The following is an 18,055-nucleotide window of genomic DNA, read 5'->3' on the forward strand; positions in this document are numbered from 1 at the left end:
GCTGTCTTGGATGACACGTCTCTTCAACATTGTGTGGAGGTCTGGGACGGTGCCTAGGGAGTGGCAGACCGGGGTGGTGGTTCCCCTGTTCAAAAAGGGGGACCAGAGGGTGTGTGCCAATTACCGAGGTATCACACTACTCAGCCTCCCTGGTAAAGTCTACTCCAAGGTGCTGGAAAGGAGGGTTCGGCCGATAGTCGAACCTCAGATTGAAGAGGAACAATGCGGATTCTGTCCTGGCCGTGGAACAACAGACCAGCTCTTCACTCTCGCAAAGATCCTGGAGGGGGCTTGGGAATATGCCCATCCGGTCTACATGTGTTTTGTGGACCTGGAGAAGGCGTATGACCGGGTCCCCCGGGAGATACTGTGGGAGGTGCTGCGGGAGTATGGGGTGAGGGGGCCACTTCTGGGGGCCATCCAATCCCTGTACGCCCAAAGTGAGAGCTGTGTCTGGGTTCTCGGCAGTAAGTCAGACTCGTTTCCGGTGAGGGTTGGCCTCCGCCAGGGCTGTGCTTTGTCACCAATCCTGTTTGTGGTATTCATGGACAGGATATCGAGGCAGAGTCGTGGGGAGGAGTGTTTACAGTTTGGTGGGCTGAGGATTGCATCGCTGCTTTTTGCAGATGATGTGGTCCTGATGTCTTCATCAGGCTGTGACCTCCAGCAATCACTGGATCGGTTCGCAGCCGAGTGTGAAGCGGTTGGGATGAGGATCAGCACCTCTAAATCTGAGGCCATGGTTCTCAGCAGGAAACCGGTGGATTGCCCACTCCGGGTAGGGAATGAGTCCTTACCCCAAGTGAAGGAGTTCAAGTACCTCGGGGTCTTGTTCGCGAGTGAGGGAACAATGGAACGTGAGATTGGCCGGAGAATCGGAGCAGCTGGGGCGGTACTGCAGTTGCATGCCACCTGGGCGCCTCCCTAGGGAGGTGTTCCAGGCACGACCGGCTGGGAGGAGACCCCGAGGGAGGCCCAGGACCAGGTGGAGGGACTATATCTCCAAACTGGCCTGGGAGCGCTTCGGGATCCCCCAGTCAGAGCTGGCTGATGTGGCTCGGGAAAGGGAAGTTTGGGGTCCCCTGCTGGAGCTGTTGCCCCCGCGACCCGATCCCGGATAAGCGGTCGAAGATGAGATGAGAGATGAGATGAGTGTTTCCTCGCAAAAAGGAGGTGCTTGGGATACTGGGAACTTTTGGAAGTTTGGCACGCAAGCCAGAATTTGCAAAAATTGCAGTCTGATTGGGGTGTCCAGCTGCGGTATGAAATATTACCTCGATAGCACCCCCTATTGAGAAGCCCCAACATTTGGTTTCCCCTAGCTGTATGAAATTTGGTAGGTACAGTTGTGGTCAAAAGTTTACATACACTTGTAAAGAACATAATGTCATGGCTCTCTTGAGTTTCCCCGTTATTCCTACAACTCTGATTTTTCTCTGATAGAGTGATTGGAACAGATACTTCTTTGTCACAAAAAAGTTCATGAAGTTTGGTTCTTTCATGACTTTATTTTGGGTTAACAGAAAAAGTGATCAAATCTGCTGGGTCAAAAATATACATACAGCAGTGCTAATATTTGGTTACATGTCCCTTGGCCATTTTCACTTCAATTAGGCGCTTTTGGTAGCCATCCACAAGCTTCTGGCAAGCTTCTCGTTGAATCTTTGACCACTCCTCTTGACAGAATTGGTGCAGTTCAGTTACATTTGATGGCTTTCTGACATGGACTTGTTTCTTCAGCATTGTCCACATGTTCTCAATGGGATTTTAAGTCAGTACTTTGGGAAGGCCATTCTAAAACCCTAATTCTAGCCTGATTTAGCCATTCCATTACCACTTTTGATGTGCATTTGGGGTCATTGTCCTGTTGGAACACCCAACTGCGCCCAAGACCCAACCTTCGGGTGTCACAGTTCAGTCATCCAGCCATCAGTAATTTTCCATTGATCCTGCCTCTGCCCCACTCAACCTGTCAGCCACGCCCACCTCGTCAGTTCACTCCACTCACCTGTGCACACAGCTGCCTCTCATCACATGCAATCAGCCCAGCATATAGTCACCAGCTCCACACTCACTCCTTTGCCAGATTGTTCTTTGCCATGCGAGTCTTTCCAGCGTTCTCCTGCCTGTCTTCCCGGTACCGACCTCGCCTGTCCCTGATTCCCTGCTTCATCTGCCTCCTGGTTATTCGACCTAGCCTTCCGTCCCTGACCAAGAACTTTGCCTCTCCTCTCCTGATTCCTGTTTGCCGGTTTCCAAACCGTTTGCCTGTCTGCCGGAGTCTAAGTAAAACGTTGAACTTTCTACCTCTGTCTTCTGAGTCCTTTGTACTGCAATTGGGTCCATACACCACCCGTTACATCGGGCTGATGATTTTAGGTTATCTTGAAGAATTTGAAGGTAATCCTCCTTCTTCATTATCCCATTTACTCTCTGTAAAGCACCAGTTCCATTGGCAGCAAAACAGCCCCACAGCATAATACTACCACCACCGTGCTTGACGGTAGGCATGGTGTTCTTGGGGTTAAAGGCCTCACCTTTTCTCCTCCAAACATATTGCTGGGCATTGTGGCCAAACAGCTCGATTTTTGTTTCGTCTGACCACAGAACTTTCCTCCAGAAGGTCTTATCTTTGTCCATGTGATCAGCAGCAAACTTCAGTCGAGCCTTAAGGTGCCGCTTTTGGAGCAAGGGCTTTCTTCTTGCACGGCAGCCTCTCAGTCCATGGAGATGCAAAACACGCTTGACTGTGGACACTGACACCTGTGTTCCAGCAGCTTCTAATTCTTGGCAGATCTGCTTTTTGGTGGTTCTCGGTTGACTCTTCACCCTCCTGACCAATTTTCTCTCAGCAGCAGGTGATAGCTTGCGTTTTCTTCCAGATCGTGGCAGTGACAAAACAGTGCCATGCACTTTATACTTACAAACTATTGTTTGCACTGTTGCTCTTGGGACCTGCAGCTGCTTCGAAATGGCTCCAAGTGACTTTCCTGACTTGTTCAAGTCAATGATTCACTTTTTCAGATCCATGCTGAGCTCCTTTGACTTTCCCATTGTAGCGTTTGTGGGCGTTTGTATCCAATGAGCCCTATTTAAATGGCCTCAGAGAAGTCACCAGCTGTAGTCACTCATAATCACTCACAAGAAGTTAAGAGGCCATGCTATGAAGCTCATTTCATTGACACAACTTTCTAAGTCACCAAAATTGCTAATTCTATCAGAGAAAAATCAAAGTTGTAGAAATAACTGGAAACTCAAGAGAGCCATGACATTATGTTCTTTAGAAGTGTATGTAAACTTTTGACCACAACTGTATGTGGAACGTAATGGGACTTACAAAAAATCCTCTTGGAATTTTTCCAAGTCAGCCATTTTGAATTTTATGACGTTTTTGGACCGTTTCAAGGCACCGTACTTTAACGAACTCCTCCCAGAGATTTTTCCCGATTGACTCCAGATTTGGTCAGTATGCTCTTGAGACCTTGGCAGTGAAAAGTTACTCAAAGATCAAAAAAAACTATGTATGGCGTGACGGCAAAAAAACACCATTTGCCATGAAAAAGGAAGTGTTAGCCTACAGTTTTCATCCCAGAGTTCCGCCCTCTACCACGCCCCTCTCCTTTGGCTCAGCTGTGGGTAATTCTGATGATCGTCCCCAGCTGACTTAAATACCCCAGCTTTCAGCCGACACGCTGTCAGTCCGTCCTGGTTACCTGTCTTATTTTGTGCCACGAGTCCAGCCCCGGGTATTCACCAGCGCGAAGAGGCCAATCCGCGTAGTACCCCGGAGTACACCGATCGACGTCCTGTTTTTGTTCCCTGTCCAGGCCATTTCCAGGTGTGAGTTCGGTGGAGTATCCCTCCAGACTCTGGAGGCTGCATGATCCTGCTTAGGTAGAGTTTCCCTTCTGACTCCGGAGAAGCTTCGGTTCGCTGGACACGGTGCTGTTTTTTTGTTTGTTTATGTTTTCTGTTTGAACTTTCATTTAAAATAAAGTCCTTGGCTGGATTATACCTGCTGTGCAAGTGTGCGTTTGGGTCCATCTACTACACCACATAACAGGAAGTTGTTGTAACTCCAAATTTCACATATGTCATAACATCCTGACCCTGAACACATTTATATGACAATTTAGAATCATAGTAATAGCACCACCTAGTGGCAACTGGAAGTTGTAAGTTTTGTACTTTGACATCCTGCTCCTCACAGATTATTCCGATCCCTCTAAAGTTTTGTCAGAAAAGCCTTAAGACCTTGATAATGCTTCATTGTGAAGATGTGAAGAAGTTATCAAAGGGAGGCGTTGTGGCGGCTCGGTGAATTTCGATCCTTCCTACGAATAAACTGATGTAACCCAACTCCACATCATCAGATCTTTACCAGATTTAACATGTTTGATTAAACTCCAGGCCTGAAGACATCTGCAGGCCAATTTTGAATCATAGTCATAGCGCCACCTACTGGCAACAGTAAGTTAAAGTCTTTATACTTTGGCTTGTTTCTCTTAGTAGGTAAATCAGATCAACATCAAATTAGTTCAACACAAATGTAAGAAGTTCATAATGCCAGTTCATGAAGCTTTTGATGTTTCGCCGAACGCCGTTGCCATGGCAACGCAGTCTTCGCCGTGAAAAACGATGGTAATTTTGAGAGGCTAAAAATGCTCGAAACATAAGCAAACTTGGCACACAGATTACAAGCCCAAAATGTAGTTCTAAAATATGATTTTATTCATTCAGAGTGGCAAATCGGCTCAATAGCGCCCCCTACAAAATTTTGACAAAGCAGCCCTCGCAGTACGTTTCACATAGATTAACAAACTTTGGTAGGCACATGTATCACATGTGGACTTAAATAAAAGTCTCTTGGGGCCATGCCCTAAACCCAACCAGAAGTCAGCCATTTTGAATTTAATTTCTAGTGTCGTTTTTGCAATTTCCAGGCGCTCTACTTTAATAATGAACTCCTCCTAGGGAATTAATCAGATCAACTTAGAATTTGGTCAGAATAATCTAAAGACCTTTGTGATGAAAAGTTACTCAAAGATTGTTGTTTTGTGAAAGGCCGTTGCCGTGGCGATGCATTCTTCGCCATGAAAAACTAAAGTGTCTTTGAGGGGCTAAAAAAGCTCAAAACATAATCAAACTTGTCAAACACATTTAAAATCCTGAATTTAGTTATTTAATGTGATTTTAATGTGAGTTGCATGTCGGCTCGATAGCACCCCCTAAAATATTTCGACGATGCAGCCCTCGCAGTACGTTTCACCTAGATGTATGAAATTAAGTAAGCAGGTGTATCACATGTAGACTTAAAAAAAAAGTCCTAGGGGCCCATGCTCTAAACTCAACTGGAAGTCAGCCATTTTGAATTTTGCATGAATTTCTAGTGTTGTTTTTGCAATTTCAAGGCGCTCTACTTTAACAAACTCCTCCTATGGAATTACTCAGATCAACTTAGAATTTGGTCAGAACAATCTTAAGACCTTTGTGATTAAAAGTTACTCAAAGCTTGTTATTTTGTGAAAGGCCGTTGCCGTGGCGATGCATTCTTCGAATGCATGAAAAATGAAGGTGATTTTGAGGGGCTAAAAATACTCAAAACATAATCAAACTTTTTTTTTAAACATTTAAAATCCTGAATGTAGTTATCTGATGTGATTTTAATGTTTCAGAGTGGCAAATCGGCTCGATAGCGAGCCCTCGCAGTACGTTTCACATAGATTTACAAAATCTGGTAGGTACGTGTATCACATGTGGACCTAAAAAAAAGTCTCTTGGGACCGTCAAAATGGCTGACCGGAAGTCAGCCATTTTCAATTTTGTGTGAATTTCTCGTGTTTTTTTTGTCATTTCCAGGCGCTCTACTTTAACAAACTCCTCCTAGGGAATTAATCAGATCAACTACAAATTTGGTCAGAACAATCTAAAGACCTTTGTGATTGAAAACTATAGAAACCTTGAGGTTTCATGGAATGTTGAGAACGTGGTGTGGCAGCCATTTTACATGGTTCGCCAGCATACATCAAGCTGTTGTAACTCGACTGTACTTTTTCATAACTGTTCCAAACTTGACATGCTTGATGACTGTCATGGCTTTAGAACTTCAGCATGCCAATATTAGCTCATAGCGCCACCTTCTGGCAACCATGGCCGTAAGCAGGATTCTAAAATTACAGCTGTCCAAACAATCAACTTATTAAATATTCCTGGCCACACCACCAGAAAATAAGACTTCTCTGATCTAAATATGTGCAAAGTGAGATGTTTGGAGAATGTTCAGCCATTTCTCCTCAACTGTTGCCACTTTGAGTCACTCAGCAATGATTGTCAGAGCTACCTGCACAAACAAACAGTCGGTTTTGAGACCTGCATTTACTTTGACAGTCTGTTATGTTATACTAAGGCATATTCACAAACAATTATTTTTGTCAATCTTTACAGGCTTAGATTTAGGATTGTATTTGGAGATACATTCAAAACATTTGAGTCTTAAGACCTGACAAAATTACCTGGCTACGCTGCTGGTACCACAGGAAATAGCGTCTAACTGGTGCATGCAGTGTATGATGGTCAGAGAACTGAATGGCCACATCAACCAGAGTCCTGCCAGTACCCTCGACGTGCGTGAAGATGTGAGGGCCCGATCAATGCTGCTTGCAGCTTTAATTTAATTTTATTTACTTAATTTCTTAGTTTAAATTTTCACTTTGTAAACTCTGTTAATAAGAGTGCTATGAAAAACAATCCATTGGCATGGGCTATGATGTTTAATTTAAATTAGACAGTGCAAACCAAAACCAGCGACAAATTGTAAGCTTTACAAAATGGCCAACTTATCATACAGTATGGAACTTTTTGGCATTAATTTACGTACAGAGAGCCAAATGATCGAACAAAGAGGACAATCATCCTGCATCTGGCAACGCTGCCTCTCACTCTTCTTCCCACGAGTGATGACGAAGCAGCGAAGCAGCGAAGTGACACAGCTCATTGCTATCTCTGTCAAGACACGTAACGTATCCAAGGCTGCGATGAAGAGTTTGCCGGGAAGTCAATTAAGACTCGCTATTTTGCTTTTACCGTTAAAGCCAGCCCTTGTGACACCAGTAGCTTATAGGTATACTGTGGTGACAGCTGTGTTTGAGCCTCCCCGCTGCAGGGTCAGGAGGTCAGACTTGGGATATTGGTAGGTCTAAAAAGCCTTCGGTCCCCCATGTCTGTTGACACGCTTCATTGAATAAATGCCCCCATCATCCTTGCCGAAACGCCTCTCTTTACAGGATTAGGCTCTGACAAATATCTCTTTATTCTGTGGTCAAGGCTCCACGGCCCCCGCCATCGCCTGTAATGTTCAGCGTGTTGTGTGGCCAATGCCTGCCCTCCCAGCTGTGACCTTACCACTTACAACCAATGGCAGCAGGTTCAGACGCCACTGTCCATCCCACAAGTCACCCCCCGCATTTAAAAGCCTGCATCTGGGGCTCCGCTCCCCCCCATAAGGCAAACTAAGGAGTGTATGAAATACTGTTGGACAGAACCGCACAAAAAAATAATGACAGAAAGAAAGGACGTATAAACATTTTATGGCAAATATTTCCCAAAAGCACTTCAAAGGTAAGTGCACCGTTTGCTATTTGTAGCTGAACAATGGGGGTTATAACAATGTCTTAAATTTTCAGATGGATCGGTCTGATCCCTCACAATGAAACACGGCAACACATTAAACTCAATCATTACATTGATGGTTGGAGTCCATTCATCGGGCTGTCGGCCTGAATTTTATCTTTAAATGTTGGGAAGAATTTCTTCAGCTGCCAATTTGTTTTGTATTTGTTTTTAATTAAAAAGTCTGATTATAAAAAAGCAAAACTTGCATACAAACTTTTTTGCAGGAACTTTAAGCACAAACATTCAGCAGAGGACCATGGGGACCCTACTACTGACTCTGCTTGGACTGCAGACAGTGATGGGAATGGGGTGAGCATGATTCAAAGCTAGATTAAGATGATTTTGTAGACATGTGTCATCGGGTATAGAGACTAACTTATGAACAAGATTCACCTGTCTGACTGCATACTGTACAAATCACTGTGTAAACTACTGAAACAACACAATAACCATGGTTAAAGCCATGAGCAAAGTCATATTTTAAAATGCTCCTCAAAGAGCCCTGACCCTCTGACCTACTCGCTTTCATTAGAAATACTTGTTACAGTAAATATTTAAAGTTCAAAACTCACAAAGTCTATATTGAAGGTAAAGTTGTGAAGGTTGTGATTGTACTCGTTGGTCTGTGCTCTTTTGTATGAATTCAAGTAAATGAATGAGTGAGTCTTCATTGACTGGTGTGCATGCAGACAATATTGTAGCACTAACATGATTTTAATTAGTATTATTCTATCAAAAACACATTATAGAAAAGAAGAATTAGATGTATAAGCTTGAATAAAGACATTGCATATTCACTTTGTCTGGTGCTGTCTTGGTATGTGTTTTTATAATGAGGACCTTTACTTTAGTGGAGCGCAGAATCCTTCTTGACCCCAGATTTCCGGACCTTGAACCAAACATCACACCAGTACCTTTAGTCACAACAGCACACTTTAAGAAGGAAGCCTCAGAGGGGACATTAAGATCTGTGTGTCGTGCTCCAGACACTGGTGTGACCACACGGCGGAGGAGAGAGTGGAGCGAGTCCTGTCCCCGCGCCTGCAGCTGGAAGTGAGCTGCTCTGAGGTGTATCAGTACAACACCCAGGCCTGGAGGCTCGATGTGGACAGGATGCGCGCCAAGCACGGGGGCGACGACGGCATCGCACTGTACTACAAACAACAGGGTCCCAAGGCCTCCTGTTTCTTGTACAAGTAAGTGAAAAGTTGAGTGACCGTCAGCCCGCGTCTTTGTCTCTAAGTGTTTGAAAAGTAAACCGGATCACTCAGCTCATTCAAAGGGTTTTTTCTTAAGATCAAAGGCATCGTGGCAGTATTGCTGATGTTGATCACATGAAAATAAAAATCTTTAAATATGTGCAGAGAGTCGCTCCAACAGTGACTCCTGTTGGTTGGTAAGGTGGTGGTGAGTATGACTGAGGGGGAATAGAAGGAACATTATGTCAATGTTACAGCATCATGGTTAAAAAAGGAATCCAGTGCAGGAGCCGTTGCCTTCATAAAAGTGAGACATTTCTCAAAACGATGCCTAATGTGACTTGTTTTCTTTAAAGTACATGTTGTACTTTTGAAAGTACAACCGTATCCAATTAACTTGCTTTAAAGCAGGGGTCTCCAACCTTTCTTTTTCCCTTGAGAGCTCGTTGGACAAAAGGAAAGTTGCTTAGAGCTTACATCGCTCGTACTTTTAAGATTTATATCAATAACGTTTTCAGCCACCGCACTCATCGCCTCTGTTGCAACCGCGCCATCGGATGAGCGCCACTAAACAAAAGCCTCTGTTGTTTGGTGAACAGAGACCGTTGTCTTTTAAACGTGTTTTCAGCTCCTTTACCGTCTCTGTTCGTACTCTGCTGCCAGTCCCATGTAAAGCTGCTGTGGACTTTTGGGTAAGCGCTTAACGTCACATCTTTTACCGACTGACACGCTGCACCGCAAATGAGACTCACACATTTGTCACTCACATTCATGAAAAAAAACTCACCCATTCCTCATGAAAATAGTATATTTTTGACTTTTACTGGCCTACCTTTTTTTCTGCTGTCATTGTCATAATCTGCTAACATTGCCTAATGTTACAGAGTCACTCATGTAACCAAACTTGAACAAAGGAGCGTAACTCCTAAATGAACAGCTTATTGTATCAGAGGGGGAGAGATGTCTGTGACTTTGCTTTGAATAGAAAATTGACCAGGTTTACAAAGTGAACATGTTACTGAATGAATGCACATATTCTCTAACCCTTTAGCGAGCCACTTAGAAGGGTAGGGTACCGTGTTGTATGTGTGGGGTACTGGCCCATAGTGACATTTCCAACCTGATGTGTCACCAGACCCCCAGAGATGGAGAACCAGATGGTGAACAAGACAGTGAGGGCATGCTGTGAGGGCTGGGGAGGACCGCGCTGCTCTGAGGGTGAGGACAAGAACACTATGCATGCACCGTGCTTATACTGTATATATAGAAAAAGTGTGCAGCCTAGCTGCGTAACCGATGCCCCCTCCCAGTGTGAGTGAGGCAGTGGAAGGATAATCCAGGATAACTTAATAACACTAGCCACCGTCGTATCACTTATTCCAGGCTAAGACGTCGGCCTCCCCGACAGCCGGATATCAACGGATTCATGTGTGTGTGTGACAGGTGTAAGAAGACTGGAGGTAGACCAGGATGGACCCGCTCTAAAGGGCCACCGCTGGAGGAGGAACCCCGTGTGGTTGTGAACCTCGCTCGGTTATGAAGGGCAGCTTCAGGACCCTGCCCCTTACACCCCTGATTTAGATGCCAATCTGACCCCGATTGCTTCACTAAAAACCATAACAGCTAATGTCTAAACATTATAATCACAATGCAAGATAAACAAGCAGAGCATCAAACACAATCTGAGCCAACCAAGTTAGTAAATCACATCAAACCAAACATCATTTTAACCTTAGCTCGTAACAGGAATGTCATTCAAAAGCCTAAAAGAAGCGCGATCCTTTGTTCTGTCCGCCTCTTCATACCTCTGTCTCTGTCTTCTTTAACCTTCTGGTCCATAGACAACAGATCATTCTCAAGTCATTGGATAAAGCTGTTTACGCAGTCTTAACTTAAATGAGGATCAAAAGTCAGTCACACCTTAAGATAGCGCTTCCTATAAGGCTAAAGGTTATACAAATCATGTTTCATATTTTTCAGTGGTGTGAAAACCATAACGTGCCTAGAAGTTTCCGTTGTGTGTCAGCCAGATGCTAAAACCACAGAATGCTGCTGTTGCTCCTCAGGAGGTAGACGTGTTAGATAACATCGACGTTCATGCAGTACACAGCAATACCCCAGTTTCACTCTGTTTCAAGTATTCGTTTGATCTACCGTTTATTGTCAGTTAATCGATTGGTGAATCAATTATTTGAATAGAAGAATAGAGAGATAGGCTTTTGGTCCAGTGTGTCTCGGACATTCTTGGTGGATACCTCAACACTACAAATCATCTGAACTTTTGATAACTTTTTAAACTCACTTTATAATTGTCACTAAAAATGTCTTTTAAAGCTTACTAACAGTTTCCATTATTCAAACTGCCAAACATTTATTCACAAATATGAATAGTGAGAGTGAGAGACGATTTTACGCCGTGACGTTAAACCACACTGCCAGCTAGAGCTTCAACGGGTTGCCTGAAGCGATCCTGTCTTCACGTCTCTCTGTGGACCTAAAAGGACCCCCTTTGGACAGACTTGATCCAGAGCCTTTTTGTGAGAACCTGGGTTAAAGCAGGACATCAGCTCTCCTCTTCTTGGACACCAGCACGACAACTACAAGAAGCGATTTGACCTGATTACCACTGGGTATTTCACACACTGGGTACAGGTACAGGTACAGGTTCAGGTTCAGGTTTCAGACATGAAGTAACATCGACAACCTGGCAGGAAATGGACCGGTTATAGACTGCAGGGCAGTTGAGGAAGAGTGGAAACAGGTGAGCAGGGGAAAAAGCGAGAGAGTCACGTAATTGGGACGGATGGGAGAGTGTGAGGCCGATGGATGGGGGATGGAGAACAGATATGCAGAGGACTGGGGCAGCGAGCATGTGGCTGAAGGGAAGGACTGAGGACTGAGGCAGAAAAGAAGAATAACATTCCTATATGTGTCGCATCAATCTTCTTTATTCCCTTGTGCAAAGGTTTACACTTCACTATAACTGCTTTAAATGAACCAAACTAGAATACAAACAGCCTCAGGATGATGTTTCACTGGTTTCTTTCAAGATTTTCAACTTGGTCACCAGCTGCTCTGAAACCTCTCAATATTTCTCATTTATTTCAAATATCTAAAGACGGTGACCATACCAGGACCATTCTCCTTCTTTCTAACCCTTTTGACTCTCCGTTCACTTCTTCTCTCTGTCCTCTTCCTCCCAGGTGTGGGCGTGCGTGGCCAGTGTTACTCTACGTGGAGTTGTGTGGAGTTCCCTGGAGTCCATAACTCCTCTCTCATGCCCATGGAGCAGTGCTGCAGCAGCCTGTGGGGGCTGAGCTGGAGGAACGCCTCCGACCAGACCTGCTTGTCCTGCTCCTACACTCTTCTTCCAGGTCAGAGAGCACCCATGCACATTTTGGACCTATACCTACCATGCTTTGGAGCATTCATTTGTGACGTGCACTGAACTTATTTCTCCTTTTAAAAAATGTATTGCTAGCAGCTGCTCACTGGTATTTCATAGGACAACATCACATGAGTAACACACACTATACCTTTCCCCTACAGACTCCCAGACCTCCCCTCTGGTGAGAGGTGGTCTGCTGGGTAGCGTCAGGGCGCCTCAGAGCTCGGCCACCTGCATGTCCTGGGGTGGAGCCCACTACCGCACCTTTGACAGGAAGCACTTCCACTTCCAGGGCGACTGCACTTATCTTCTGGCCTCATCCACTGATGGCACCTGGGCAGTCTACATCAGTACGCTCTGTGACGGGAGAGGAGACTGCAGCAAGGTGAGAAATATATACGATGAAGGGGTATAATCAGGGATGTGTTCTGGGAGGGACATTGGTGTTAGAAATGTCTGCTTTTAGCTGGTTTTCTAATGCGTCTGTGGCCCTCTGCCTTCAGGCTTTGAGGATGATGCTGGGTCTTGATTTGGTTTCAATTCACCACAAGAACTTAACGCTGAACAACCTCCCCGTTCCAAATGGAGAACCACTCTTCCAAAATGGTAAAGTATTTTCCGCTGTTAGTAAAGCTCTCTCTGTGCTCCATTTCTAGTCTGATATTGTTAACATGAGACAAGCTTAAAATAGAATAAAATCTCCCTGATGCTAATGTTACATCATGACACATTCAGACCTGCACTGAACCAACAGAACCAAGTGTACATAATGTGTGTTCATAATCATACTTTGTATATTAAATTATTGGATTATAATTATTGATCATCTGTTACTGCAGCTGTTGAAGGTTTTAACTTCTTTATATACTGCTGGGTAATTTATTCTGTAATAATACATCATCATTCATGTGTTAATAATATGTTGGTGTTAATATTCTAAAGATGTAAAGTAACCTCATTTATCAAATACATGTTGTGGAGTTAATAACAATACTGCTCTCTGAGATGTAGAGTAAAAGTTTAACGAAACACAAACACGTCAAGTACAAGTACGTTCAAATTGTACTAAATTCAGTACTTGGGTAAATGTACTTAATTACTTTCCACCACTGTGTAGTTGCAATAAGCTGCGTTTTTACTTTAGTAATACGATGGATGGACGCACACGAGTGATGGCTTCCTTGACCTCCACCAGAAATATTTGCTGGCATATTCTTTTGACCTCCTACAGGAGTGAGTGTTCATTGGCTGGGAGACTTTGTGTTTGTGGAGAGCGGCCTGGGAGTGAGAGTGAAGTTCGACCTGACCAACACCGTGTACCTGACGGTGACCGCTGAGCACCTGGCGGCCACCAGGGGGCTGTGTGGAGTCTACAACAACAATGCTGACGGTGGGGAAAGTGCGACAGATGCAAAAGCACACACACACACACACACACATGCAAACAGCACACACATTTTCCTCTTGATTCAACTGAGCTAACTCTTTTACGTTTTAATGTTAACGCACCTATTTGCGTCCTGCCCCAGATGACTTCACCACAATGGGCGGAGCTGTGTCCCAGTACGCCGCTAGCTTCGGCAACTCGTGGAAAGTTCCCGACCAGCACAACGAAGTACTGCACTGAGTGCTTTAATGAGTATATCACTTTTTCTTGCAAAATTAGAGCTTTTTGTTTCCACTATTATTTTTCTTCATGAGACACCAGTATGAGATATTTGTGTTGTGACATTTCTAGTACTTCCATGAGAAGCACCCTCTGTAACGGAGCCTCTTCCTTCAGGGCTGCAGCGACGCGGCCGAGCTGGGCCACAGCTGTGACGTCTCAGGAGACCCTGCAGTACGCGGGCAGGCGGAGTCAGTGTGTCACCGACTGCTGGAAGACCCCTTCGCACACTGCCACCTCCGGGTCAGAGGCCCCTAATACCTATACACACGCTCACCTGGCGTGACCAATTTTAATGCTAACTCTTTGTTTTTCCACCCCATGGTTGTCCTTTTTGGTTATTACGAGTCTAATTTATTTGAAAGCCAAGACTGTGATGAGCTGTAAATTAAAGTGCTCCTGGAGGCAAATGATTTACTCCTAAGGCAGTCATTTTTTTCTGCATGCTATTTGACGCAGGTTGCACTCTTGAAAAACCCACATGTGATAACTTTGTGTCTTTGTGTCTTTCAGTTGGACCCAGCGGCGTACATGGACACCTGTCTCTACCTGTACTGTAGCCTGCCGCCCAAGGACAGGGGTTTGGCGGTGTGTGACACCCTGGCCAGCTACGCCCGAGAGTGTGCTCAGCAACATGTCACCATGGTGTGGAGGACGGGCACCCTGTGTGGTACTGAAATAGAACAGTTCGTAACATACCGACAAAATGCAAAAGCACCGGTGCGGCCCTTTAACTCTGTTTCGCTCATCTCTTTCTCTGTCCTCCCAGGTCGCGTCTGTCCCAGAGGTCAGGTGTTCTCAGACTGTGTGTCCTCCTGTCCCCCCAGCTGCACGTCTCCCCAGCCCCCCGGGCCCGCTGCGGCCATGGGTCAGTGCAGGGAGGAGTGTGTGGGCGGCTGCGAGTGTCCGCCGGGCCTCTACCTCCACCAGGGGCTCTGTCTGACAAGAGACGACTGTCCCTGTTTCCATCGCAGACGCACCTACCAGTCAGGGGACCGGATACAGCAGCGATGCAACACCTGGTTAGCGGATTATACATCTCTTCCTCTCTTTCTGACTATCCATCCTCCTGTTTACTTTTTGTTTTTTACCCATAATCCTCCCAGTGTGTGCAGAGCAGGCCAATGGCAGTGTACTGGGGAGAAGTGCGCAGCCCAGTGCAGCCTGATGGGGGCGCTGCAGGTGACCACCTTTGACAAAAAGAGGTACTCACTACAGGGAGGAGACTGCTCCTACACTGCTGTGGAGGTGAGGTGCAGGACATGCGACCGCGCACACGGCTACACACACTATGAGACGCATTCTTCCTTCTCCTTCGAGCTTACGTTCTGTGTGCCTTTAGGACTTTGTTGACAGGAAGCTGGTGGTGAGTGTGCGCTGCGGGGAGTGTACAGCGGGAGGAGGAGGAGGTGGAGGAGGTCTGGGTTGTCTAAGGGAGATGTCAGTCACAGCACTCCGCACCACAGTCACCATCACAGACACCGGTGAGTTAGTTATAAGCTGCAAGCTGACTACTTATGCTTGTCAGTATTTTCAAATTCAACACATGTAGGCATGAACTTTTTCTAAAAAAAATATTTTAATTGAATTTGAAATAATAATTGAATTTAGTTTAATTGAATTTAAGTCACAGGCTAGGAAGAATTCTGTGTTTTGGTGGTGTCCGCTGCCTCCTGATTGCTTGCAGTTGTTGTTCCCTCCAGGTACAGTGACACTGAATGGCCTGAGGGAGCCCCTGCCTGTGGTGACGGGGGACCTGCTTGTGCGTAGGGCCTCCTCCTCATTTCTCCTCATCCAGGCTTTTGGAGCCCAGCTGCTCTGGCACCTAGATGGACCTTTGGCCCTCATCACCCTGCAGCCTGGCTTCGCAAATAAGGTGACCTTCGCAACCGGTCCCAACGCACATTTTGCCAACAGAAACTTGCATTTTTGATTTTATTTATTTTGAAATGCTGTATTCAAGGTGCGCGGCCTTTGTGGAACGCTGACCTGGAACCAGCATGATGACTTCACCACCCCGGAAGGAGACGTGGAGAACAGTGTGGCGTTGTTCGCAAGCAAATTCACGACAGAGGCCTGTGCTCTACCTAGAGGGGCTCCACCTGACCCCTGCACCACGTACACCCAGAGGAGGAACTACGCGGAGACAGTGTGCTCCATCATACACAGTCCCGTGTTTCAGGTGTAGTTCGCACGTTAAATCTCCTACTATCTCAGGGGTGAGTTCATCTCCCTCTCTCTTATTCACACATGCATCCCGTCCGTCTGATTTCTGCAGGCGTGTCATGACGTGGTGGAGAGGGAGCCCTTTTTCCGTCTCTGTCTGTCGGAGGTTTGCGGCTGCGCTCCGCAGAGGGCCTGTCACTGCAACATCCTTACTGCCTACGCCCGACACTGCGCTCAGGAGGGCGTCGCCGTCCACTGGCGTAACCACACCTTCTGCGGTAAGCGGGGGGCCATCGGTTAAAGGGTTTCCTTCGGGATGTCCATTACTGGTTAACAATGTGGAGTTGGTACAAAGTAGTTCATAAATCTTTCCTCCCCCCGTCTCCCCAGCGGTCCAGTGTTCGGGGGGTCAGGTGTACCAGGAATGCGGTCGCTTCTGCGGCGGCTCCTGTTCCGACTCAAGGAGCTGCGATGCCGCTGCCGGTGGGATGTGCGTTCCGGGTTGCCAGTGCCCACCGGGGCTAGTGCAGGACCACCAGGGCCAGTGTGTGCCCATCACTATGTGCCCCTGTGTCCTAGGAGACAAGACGTACCGGCCTGGGGCCGTGATTCAGAACAACTGTAACACCTGGTATGTGCAGTGTAGGGAGCAACACGTGTCCGGGGTTTCACTCATTTTACTTACTAATTATTTACTCCTTGGCTAAAACACTCAACGTCTTATAGTGCTCTCTTTTCAAAACATATTGACAGAAACTTAATGCGTTAGGTTTAAAATAATGTTGAATTGTTGAATCATGTTTTCACTGAAAATATCATCTGATTTACTTGGTACAAGCAAAAAGTAAAAGGCCACATTCATTGTTACTTAGATCGGCTCACTTCACAGAACCTCCTTTGACTCTTATTGGCAGACGTTAAATATTAACATCGCTGCACAGATGTAGTATTGCAACTAATAAGGCCAGAAGGAAACATCATGGTAGACAATACTGACCCAATTGCATAGATAACATCTTTACAGCGCGTCATAAAAACCGACATTTCTCTTTTACGTCTGTCGGCGGGCTGCTTTGATCATGTGGTGGTTGCGAAAAAGAATCTGAAGGTGCAAACATGTTTTCTCCATTGTCAGTGGAGCTGCAGCTACAATATAATATTGGCACAGTTTTGATAAGTATGTGCTTCTGGTAGCCTTCTTTGGAATGAGCTTTGATCCCATGGGGTGACTAGATCTACTCAGATCAAGAGCTAATAAACTCTTAAATCCCTGATATAGACAGTTTTACTGAAGACAAAGTCTGCTAAGCATTAACAAATAACAAATGTTTTTCTTTGAAGACAGTGTGGAAGGTCAGGGGCGTCATTGTGACATAGTTTATTTGCGTGCTGTTGTTTCAATATAACATATATATTTTTAATACATGGATTTGTAGTATTAGTATCTAGGTGTTTTTACCAGATACATCTGCTATAATCACATAAAAAGTCTACACTTTGTAGCTTTAACTCCCTCTTCAAGAAATCTCTGCCGTCCAATGTGTGCGATGTGAGAGAGACTGCCACATGTATGTGTGACACAACGCGACCTCACAGTGAGACCCTGGTGGTGCAAGAGCTCTGATGAAATCGCTCTATGTTCCTGCTCGCTGATACAGGATAGGTTGATTTCATCACGTCTCTTCGCTACATAACCACAGTGATCATCTCTCTATTGGTCACAGAGTCATATCCTAATGACTGAGTGACTGAAGAACTAGAATGCTGCCGATCGTCGCTGGGTTTCTTGTTTTCATGCTGTTGAAACTGTTAAGATGTGTCTCTGACCACTGACCTGATATCTGATGATACTAATCCAAAGTAAACTCTCTTGAGGCCGCAGAGATACAGCATTGTGCCTAAGGGCGTGCTGGGGCAACTTGACTGCTGCTATTCCACGTTATGTTCTGTCTTCATTGCTTATAA

General features: G+C 45.5%; 1 protein-coding gene across 1 annotated transcript in view; it reads left to right on the plus strand.

Moving 5' to 3' along the window:
- Positions 1–7,927: 7,927 nt before the first annotated feature.
- Positions 7,928–18,055, plus strand: part of sspo (SCO-spondin) — a 67,718-nt gene continuing 57,590 nt past the window's right edge. Inside the window, 17 exon segments of the mRNA XM_068709572.1 lie at positions 7,928–7,980; positions 8,658–8,867; positions 10,006–10,088; positions 12,074–12,244; positions 12,420–12,643; positions 12,762–12,864; positions 13,490–13,648; positions 13,788–13,873; positions 14,042–14,167; positions 14,438–14,594; positions 14,694–14,946; positions 15,031–15,172; positions 15,267–15,408; positions 15,628–15,800; positions 15,888–16,106; positions 16,203–16,368; positions 16,481–16,721. Coding sequence (XP_068565673.1) covers positions 7,928–7,980; positions 8,658–8,867; positions 10,006–10,088; positions 12,074–12,244; positions 12,420–12,643; positions 12,762–12,864; positions 13,490–13,648; positions 13,788–13,873; positions 14,042–14,167; positions 14,438–14,594; positions 14,694–14,946; positions 15,031–15,172; positions 15,267–15,408; positions 15,628–15,800; positions 15,888–16,106; positions 16,203–16,368; positions 16,481–16,721 — 2,708 coding nt within the window.

The sequence above is a fragment of the Cebidichthys violaceus genome, unplaced genomic scaffold (assembly GCF_023349555.1).
Source record: "Cebidichthys violaceus isolate CVI_PGR_0920_01 unplaced genomic scaffold, fCebVio1.0.p SCAF_15, whole genome shotgun sequence".
Classification (NCBI taxonomy): Eukaryota; Metazoa; Chordata; class Actinopteri; order Perciformes; family Stichaeidae; genus Cebidichthys; species Cebidichthys violaceus.